This window comes from Micropterus dolomieu, linkage group LG20, assembly GCF_021292245.1.
Source record: "Micropterus dolomieu isolate WLL.071019.BEF.003 ecotype Adirondacks linkage group LG20, ASM2129224v1, whole genome shotgun sequence".
In the NCBI taxonomy this organism is placed as follows: domain Eukaryota; kingdom Metazoa; phylum Chordata; class Actinopteri; order Centrarchiformes; family Centrarchidae; genus Micropterus; species Micropterus dolomieu.
In genome coordinates, this window is record NC_060169.1 from 26,269,567 (window position 1) to 26,278,608 (window position 9,042).

The window sequence follows — 9,042 nt, forward strand, 5'->3', positions numbered from 1 at the left end:
GGGACGTCCTGTGATGCCTAATGTGATGATGTGGACCGCTGACCTTTGAGCATTGTTTAAAGACGTGTAAGATGGAGACACTATCTGATCAATAATGCAGAGGAAACAACTTTAATGTCAATATGATCCATACATGTGTCATGAACACAGTGACACACAGGTACAAATTACATGTTACATTGAAGTAAATTGTAGGCCCATCTCAATTTTATACCTATATATTTTATAATAATAAATAATTCTAGACCTGTAATGAGACAATTCAGTTGAACCAATATATAATTTAGCTTTAGGAAGGTGTGGAGAAATGCTATTTCAAAAATAGACAAAAAACAAAGTTGAATCAACATTTGGTGTGTCCATGCTTTGCCTTTAAAATAGCATCAGTTATTCTAGGTACAAGTCAGGGGTTTTGTAGGCATATCATCAGGTGTATGATTAAAGAGTTCTACTAAACTGGTGCTACTGATCATAAATTCAATATGTAGGTATAAACACAAACATTAGCTGAAACAGAAACAGCTGTGTGGGAGGAATACTACTGTGTGAGGAACAGCTAAACTCAGCTAGCAAGGTGAGGTTTCTAAAGACAGTTTACTGTCAAAAAATGTACACCATGGCAAGACTGAGCGTAGCAACAAAACACACAGTAGTTTTACTGCATCAGCAAGGTTGATCACAGGCACATTTCAAGGCAGACAGGGGTTTCCAGATGAACTGTCCAAGCTGTTTAGAAAAATCACAAAGAAACGGGCAACGTTGAGGACCGTAGATGCAGTGGTCAGCCAAAGTAACAAACATACCTCTGACATGGAAACAAAGCCAAGCAACTCAACTATGCACAAAAACACTGGGGCTGGAGAGCGGTACAAGAATGAGTGTGTGCAGGCAACACTGAATCATGGCGAAGGTTCCTTCCAAGTTTGGGGCTGCATTTCTGCAAACAGAGTTGGGGATTTGGTCAGAATGAATGGTCTCTTGAATGCTGAGAAGTACAGGCAGATACTTATTCATCACACAGTACCGTCAGGGAGGCATCTGATTGTCTACAAATTTATTCTGCAGCATGACAATGACCCCAAACACACAGCGAAGGTCATTAAGAACTATGTTCAGCTTAAAGAAGAACAAGGAGTCCTGGAAGTGATGGTGTGGCCCCCACAGAGCCCTGATCTCAACATCATGGAGTTTGTCTGGGATTACAATGAAGAAAAAGAAGTAACTACAACTGCCTCAATCTATAGAAGGACTGTGAGTAGTTCTCCAAGATGTTTGGGCCAACCTACCTGCAGAGTTCCTTCAAAAACTATGTGCAAGTGTACCTAGAAGAATATATTCTGTTTTGAAGGCAAAGGGTGGTCACACCAAATATTGACTTGATTAGATTTTTCTTCTGTTCATTCACTTTGTTTATTTAGTTAATTGATAAATATAATCTATTAACATGGCTATTTTTGAAAGATTTTTTTCCACACCGGCCTAAAGCGTCTGCACAGTACTTTATATAAAACACAAGGACTTTGTCACTGAGGATGATTTCACACTTTAGCTACTTAACTTCAAATTATGTGTGGTATACTTTACATTTTTGCTGACCAATTTCAAAATTCATGTTGTATAGTTTCACGTTTTGAATAGTAATTTTACTACCATTCTAGAGAGCAATTGGCTACACTGATTTCCACGGGGCATGAAAATCAAATGGCAGACCCTTGAAACTTAACTTCAGTCAAAGTAAACATTGTGACATCACAGTGACATAATTTTTTTTGACAATGAAAATGAAGCAAAGTTGCTTCATCGTTGCAGCAGTGAAGATTTTTCAAACCTTTCTCCATTGTCATTGCCTTACCAAGCAACGACAATGTTTTGATCAAAGCAGACTTGATGTTCGCTGTGGTGGATTACATACTGTAACTCATGAACGGTCTGAGAGTCTGCTGAGATTTACCCAGTATTTACAGATGAATGGAAACCAATGGATGCCTGGAAGGGTAGAAAAAAACACAATAGAGGGTATTCGTTCATGTTACTTCCCCTTCCGGAACACGCTGGACTGAGTGGCAAAACACCTGTTACCATGGCTGCGTTTAGCAAACTGCGAGTAAAACAAGTGATTATTTGCTCAAATTAAAGGCAGTCGGACTCGACAGTGATCCTAACTGCTTGCCAAAGAACCAGCGGTCCAGCTCTTTCCCATTTTAGATGTGTTGTTTGTGTTTTAGCTGATTCAGACTAACACTGCTGCTCGTCCTTCTGCCACTCAGTGAGCGTAACTGCGTCCTGTGACATCATGCGCATACCCTGTGTACACATACAACACATTATATGCGATAGGGAGTAAATAGTATTAAACATGCAAAGTCACTTGAAAGACTCTTTAGGGTTTGAGGATTTCTACAAAATATTGTCCAAGGGTGACATGTTATATTGATTAGTATAATTGTTAGCACACAATGAAGACAACCAGACTTTCCTGCTACATTTTATTGTGATCAAGGATCAAGGTCATTTATTTATTTCTCATTGTACAGCACAAGGTTGTACAATTAAATCGAAGTGCATAGTCCTATACTATAGTACTATACAAATAGAACATAACACATACGTAAATTTATAATAAAATAGGGTAATGTTTAAAATAAATAAACAGTTATTTATATCCATATCATGCGTAACGTTATTTCCTGCAGTGCATTTTTTAAATTTACGTCTGGGGATGTTAATTGGAGCAGGTCTCTGTAAAGATGTCTCTGATTTCCCGTTGCTTGGCAGCCTGGGTCCCATTTCGTCCAGACCAGATATTGGAGCTGAAGTTCAAGCTGGGCCAGCACGTCTGCTCTCCCGGGTCTCTTTCCTCTCCTCTAGGGAGATCACAGCCTTCACTGTGGTGCCTGGTCCGGTGGATCATCTCAAGGTCCGCTGCTCTTTAATCCAAACGGCAGCTTTCTTTTCTGATGACTGTATTTCTGTTAGGATAGGACTTTTAGCAATAAAGCCAAAATATTTAAATAAAAGAATAACGGATAGTAGAAGGTAGCAGAGTTTGAAGGGGTTACCGGCCACTGCATCTACCCCTGGTGGCACACAGTGTTTTCAAATTTGTGTTCTTCAGTACTCCAGTTTCCCTTGAGACCATGTTTAGTTTTGAATTGTTTTTTGAAAAAAGCAGAATACCTGCCAACATAACAGTTTTTCTTAGGATGATTTACTAAGAATATAGTCTCCAAAACACAGACACAGACCATTCTGTGTAATTTCAAGCCAAGTGGGGTTCAAACACTCCAAGTAGTCTACTGTAGCTAATCACAGGACCATAACAACAGAATCATCAGGCCTATTTACATTTCTCCCCTCCACAGAATAAGAGAAATGCACACTTCAGCCATTAGGACTGAATCTCAGTCAACCTCGGTGTCAGGAGGCTGCAGCTGAATGAGACACACGTTGGGTCACTTTTATCTATTTTGGCAAAGCGTATTTTTGTATCAGCTCCACCTGCACATGGGGCTTGAGGTGACAGGTTGTCAGAGATCAGAGTGAACTGAAGGCAGAAGAGAACAAAAAGGTACAAAAGACAACAACTTAAAATTCATTTTTATTTTTCTCACAAAAAATTTACCTAAGCTGATGAGGTTTATGTATATTGAAATGAGAAATGTTATGTTATGTTCGAAGTTATCTCCCTTTGAAGAATCTTGACAATATCTATGGCAAAGAGCCACAGTAAACAACAACAACAGCGTGTACACCCGCAGCATGTGTGGTCCTCACAGGAGAGGTGACAGTGAACCGATTTACATTTACAAGACAATCGCTGAATTTCTTCTGGTCAAATCTGACTATTTAAACTCACAATAATATTCCACTATATTAGCAATAACAATTACATAATTCAGTCATCAAGCTAACAATGACAAAGATAAGGAATCCAAACTCGATAAACTGTCTGTTCAAATGAAGACCTGCCCTCCAGTTATGATACGATGATAATATTCTCTTTCAGAGGAGACATGTCAGACTGTAGGTTTGTATAAACACACTCCTGCTGTAGTGTTGATTTCAGACGTGCAGTTTTGGCAGTCACATGCAGTAATGCTGGTGCTGTCTTCGCTGGATCACAACACTGATATAATCTCTAGGCCCAAACCTGCATGAGAGAAGTGTGAAGTGTTAAAACACGAAACCTCTACATATTTTTAACACCCTTTTTGTCTAAAAAAGCAAATGTAAGTCCAAACATAGGCCTGTTGCATACTTAAATGGAGCGTTCCTGCTTTCAATAATAATAGTGTATCTCTCTGACACTCTCTCAAATCTTTAAGACTCCACTTCTCATCCAGTCATAGGTAAGAAGCCCAACCTAACTTAAAACAAATTAGCAATATTCAGATCAATAAGATCGACAATGTGCAGGATCAGTAAATTTTATTTTATTTCAATCATGTCAGGTTCATAAACAGTCTCCATCTAACCATTTCCCCCCTGTTTTAGGTGCACACCTTTGCATATTTATATTATATATCAATAATATATCTGCGATGGACTGGCGACCTGTCCAGGGTGTACCCCGCCTTTTTGCCCAATGTCAGCTGGAATAGGCTCCACCCCCCCGCGACCCTGTACACAGGATAAGCGGTTGACGATGGATGGATGGATTAATAATATATGCTTAATATAATATGAAATATTCTAAACAATTCAAGTTTGGGCTGTCAGGTTACTTTTGAAACTGAATATTTAAAATAAAAATGTAATTAATTTTTTTTTTAAAGATAAAGGACAAAAGATGTTTGCAGGTACACATTAACAAGGTCACAGTCTTGTTTATTTATTAAATACAAGGGTAACACAAAAAATCTAGCTTGTATTGTTGTGTTACTTTTGACCCACCTGTGTGTTACTTTTGTCCCAGCTGACGGGGTCGAAAGTAACAATGTGCCACTTATGTTTAAAGTGAAATTATACGGAAGTCGTTCTACATTTGTACAAAATACCACCTGATATTGATAGACCAAACCTGTGAGTTAGTGACCACAGCAGAAATATATCTCTGTCTGAAACATTATCTTTTCAAATCAGGTTTTTCTGAAAAATGGTACTTTCGCCCGCTCTTCCCTACCCTGGACTGCAATAGTTATAATCCTAACCCTTTCTACAAAAAAAGATCACAGCTCAAAGAATAATATTATTAAAATGCTCAATGTTATTCTCCAAATGAATTTACCCAGATGTTGAGATGTGATTTTACGCATGAAAAAAGTTATAAACGGTGAAGTAATGTTTTGTAGGGAAACGCCTGCTCACCCGTAAAGTGTTGTCCCAGGAGGCCGAGCAGAGCGCCGTGCCGTCAGGTGACACTCTGACTCTGCTAACACGGTTCTCATGGCCGAACAGCACAGAGATGCGATTTCCCTTCAAAACGTCCCACACATTGATGGTGTAGTCATTATAACCAGCAAAAAGCAGGCGACCTGGGGGTGTGAGGAGGCGAGAGAGAGAAAGAGGAAGTGGGAAATTTAGAATAAGTACAGACAGGCTAGGGATTGGTTCAAACTGTGAGATGGAGATCACATTTTTCCTTGGATCACTAAAAATAGCTTTATTTATCTTACAATTTGGTATTTAGATGTAGAAGAGATCACAGAATAAACTAAAAGCGTGGCATTTTCTGAACCCTTTCTCAAGTCAACATTTAATTCAAATTAATGTGCTTTACAAGCTCCTTACCACTCAGAGAGAAGTCCACAGTGGAAGCACCAAATAAGATGCTGTCCTTCTGGTAGATGGCTACCTCACGGTCAGCTCGCAGATCATAGAAACGGCACTGAGAATGCATGCAAAAACAGACACAAACAGGACACACAACAGAAATTTTAGCCCGTGAGTGATGATGGATCCCAAAGGAATCAAGACATGTTTAGGAACCCTGAATGTATGTGTTTGTTAGTTTGTTTCGGGTGTTATTCTGTTACTGAGATCACCAGATTTACCCCAACATCAGAGGGAGTCCCAATAAATCAATTGACGTTCTACACGTGCAACGAAGAGGTCAATTTAACAACGTGGCCCAGGACACAGCAGACACATCACAACAAACTGATAAGGAGGTCATATGACGTGACTCACCGTGGCATCGTCAGAAGCAGAAGCGAATGCATCTCCACTGGGGTAGTACCTGAGCACACATGGCCGAGGGGACGATTAGATATATTGCTGCAACCATCAGCTTTCTATATAAAACGAGTGAATAATTGTGCTGCTTGAACTGCATCACAGGGCTGAGACTTGGTCTTAAACATACTCTAATAAAATAGATGAACTAATCTCCTCACATTTTGTACAACTCAACTTCTCACACTCTTTGACCCAACGTCTCTTTTTTGCACACTTGATAAACATCCATGAAAAGCTCAACATGCAACAAAACTGTATCATGTTTTTAAATCTTACAATGAAATAAACCACAACAATATTGCTAAAGATTTCGCATAATTTGGCTAAAATAACTCAAACTTCAATCCAAATCTTTTCCCACAAACCTCCTAGACAACTAGAAAGCTAAATTTAAAAGAAGATTTATGCACATTCAATGTTTAGTAGTAATTCAGCCTAAAGGTTTCATAAAGTTTTACCAAATTGAAAACATGATATACCAGTATCGTACTTTTAAGACCGATACCAATTTTGATATTTGAGGATTTTAAATATACATATCAAAATTGGTATTTCCCCCCCTTCTTTTACACATACATAATGCAGTTCAAAAAAACTTTTTTTATTGTTATAAACAGTACTTTGAAGAAAAGAACAGCTGATTATGTCAGCTGAATGATTCGTCTTTGTGTCTTTTTTAATTGTCATTTATCGGCTGTTATAAACATAGATACAGATATATCAGCAATAAGCTCATGTGGTGCTATTTATCGGTCGGGCTCTAATCTATAGTACAGTACACAAAAAAAATTACATGGTGGCAAAGTTCCTCAGATGTCCTCTATGACGTTGAGCATGTGTGCAGACCTATGTGTGTGAAATGTCTTCGTCTATTAAGCATTTTGTTGATCTAGGATGGAATTTAATCATGTAGGTCTTCATTTGTAATAACAGTAGCAGAAGTGGAAGTACTAAAACAACTATACTTCTAATATTCCCCTCAGTGTGACAACTGTCACTGCTGTCGAGTAAACTCTCCCTCTTACTTTGATAGAGAGACTTTAGATTTTATCAAAGAGCTGGACTCACTTTACACAGTTGATGTCAGAGTCGTGGCTCTCAAAAGATTGAATGTTCTGTCCAGAGCGCATGTCCCACACATTGGCCTTCTTATCACAGCCCTGATAACACACACACACACACATTAAGGGAAAATATTGTTGCTGTCCTATAAAATGTAAATGTTAAATTGGTGTTTCATCAAAACCCTAAAGTCCAAAGGAAACTTGAGGTACGGGTTTTTCAACAACCATGTGAAACAGACAAACACACACTCTTTCTCTCTCACCCCAGAGACAAATGTGTTTCCAGTCTCAGATGGAGCAAGGTCCAGGGACAAAACATCAGCTGTGTGGCCGTGGAAACTCTGCAGCAGCTGCCCGCTCTCCACATCCCACAAGGCACATGTGCCGTCACCGCTGGAGGTCAGGATCTAACAGACACATACGTACACACACAAACACACACAAACACACACGGACAAATGCACCCACACACATGCATATGAGAGCACGGGTACACCACACATGTTCAACATACACACAAAAAACACAAAGACAAAACAATCAACAATTTAGTCAGTACTAATATACTATCAGTATATTTTGTAACATTTTCGTAACCCAAATAAAGTCAACGTCATCTCATCATGGAAGTGCCAGCCTAAAGCAGAAAAAGGAACTACACAGGAGAAAGTGTCATCAAAGAGGGATTCTCTGTTGGAAACTCCATGATGATTTGGGTAAAGCATGAAACTATTTCAGAGAAGCTCAAAACAAATATACTGTTAATACTATAGAAAATAAAACTGCAGGATTTGGTTGATTCTAGAGAAATAAAAGCATTTATTTTGTTAACACCCACACAATACATTTTAAATATTGGTTATTTTTGTAGTTGTCTGTTCACTACTTTATTTGACTTCAGCTAAAGGCTTTGCTTTCATTTCTCAATTTTAAGAATCTTAAAACTGAGAAATGAAACCGCCAAAAATAAACATGAAACGACTGACTTGATAGAGTAAAATTTGAAGTCGAAAGTCTGAGTTTATTTAAATATCATGTCAGTCATGACATCTGATCATTTTGACCTCACCAGTGGCTTAAAATAATCAGAAGAGCATCATCAACATTTGCTTTCTAATGTCTGTTTAAACAGCGTGGACAGGTAGAGAAATGCTGTAGAGCTCTGTTCTATCATATGACTAAATCAAGCAGTAATGTCCGGGTCTGAAAAGTAAAGCCAAAGCAGAAGTGCCATAAAACTGTATTCTTTCTAACGGCCAGCCGGGGGCGTCTCCACAGGTTGCAAAAAGAAGTCAGGCTGCGGTCGAAAAGTCACAAAAATCTCCTTTCCTAACCTCCTTTCCTTGACCTCGATGGAAAACGTCATGAGGTCGATGTAAAGGAGAATCCATAAGGACTTAGGAAAAGAGGACCGCGGGTTTAAGAGAATCCGACTGCTCTTTTCTAAGCGACGTAATTATGCGACGGCGGTTGTTACTGACGTGGCTTGCCGTGATAAAACTACAATATTCCGAAGATGGACTACAAAAAGCGCATCCAGTAGCCTACCAGTCACTAAATAAAGGACAGGGTTGTCACATTGAGAATGCTTGCTCACACTCACCCTCCTGCCCACCCATAGGCGTATTTATCAACATGAATCCCAATTGTATGTAAATCCAGTGTTTCCCACAGAATGACAGCGTAACTGTGCCGAGAGAGAGAGAGAGAGAGAGAGAGAGAAAGAGAGAAAGAGAGAGAGAGAAAGAGAGAGAGAAAGAGAGAGAGAGAGAGAGAAAGAGAGAGAGAGAGAAAGAGAGAG

General features: G+C 39.1%; 1 protein-coding gene across 1 annotated transcript in view; it reads right to left on the reverse strand.

The window, feature by feature from the left end:
• Positions 1–3,585: 3,585 nt before the first annotated feature.
• The window catches only part of gnb5b (guanine nucleotide binding protein (G protein), beta 5b), a 14,208-nt gene continuing 8,751 nt past the window's right edge, over positions 3,586–9,042 (reverse strand). The window contains exons 6-11 of the mRNA XM_046033601.1: positions 7,505–7,648; positions 7,246–7,337; positions 6,130–6,178; positions 5,731–5,827; positions 5,308–5,474; positions 3,586–4,150 (exon numbers count right to left, since the gene is read on the reverse strand). Of these exons, the coding sequence (XP_045889557.1) occupies positions 4,139–4,150; positions 5,308–5,474; positions 5,731–5,827; positions 6,130–6,178; positions 7,246–7,337; positions 7,505–7,648 (561 nt within the window). The 3' untranslated portion in view covers positions 3,586–4,138. The remainder of the gene's footprint in view (positions 4,151–5,307; positions 5,475–5,730; positions 5,828–6,129; positions 6,179–7,245; positions 7,338–7,504; positions 7,649–9,042) is intronic.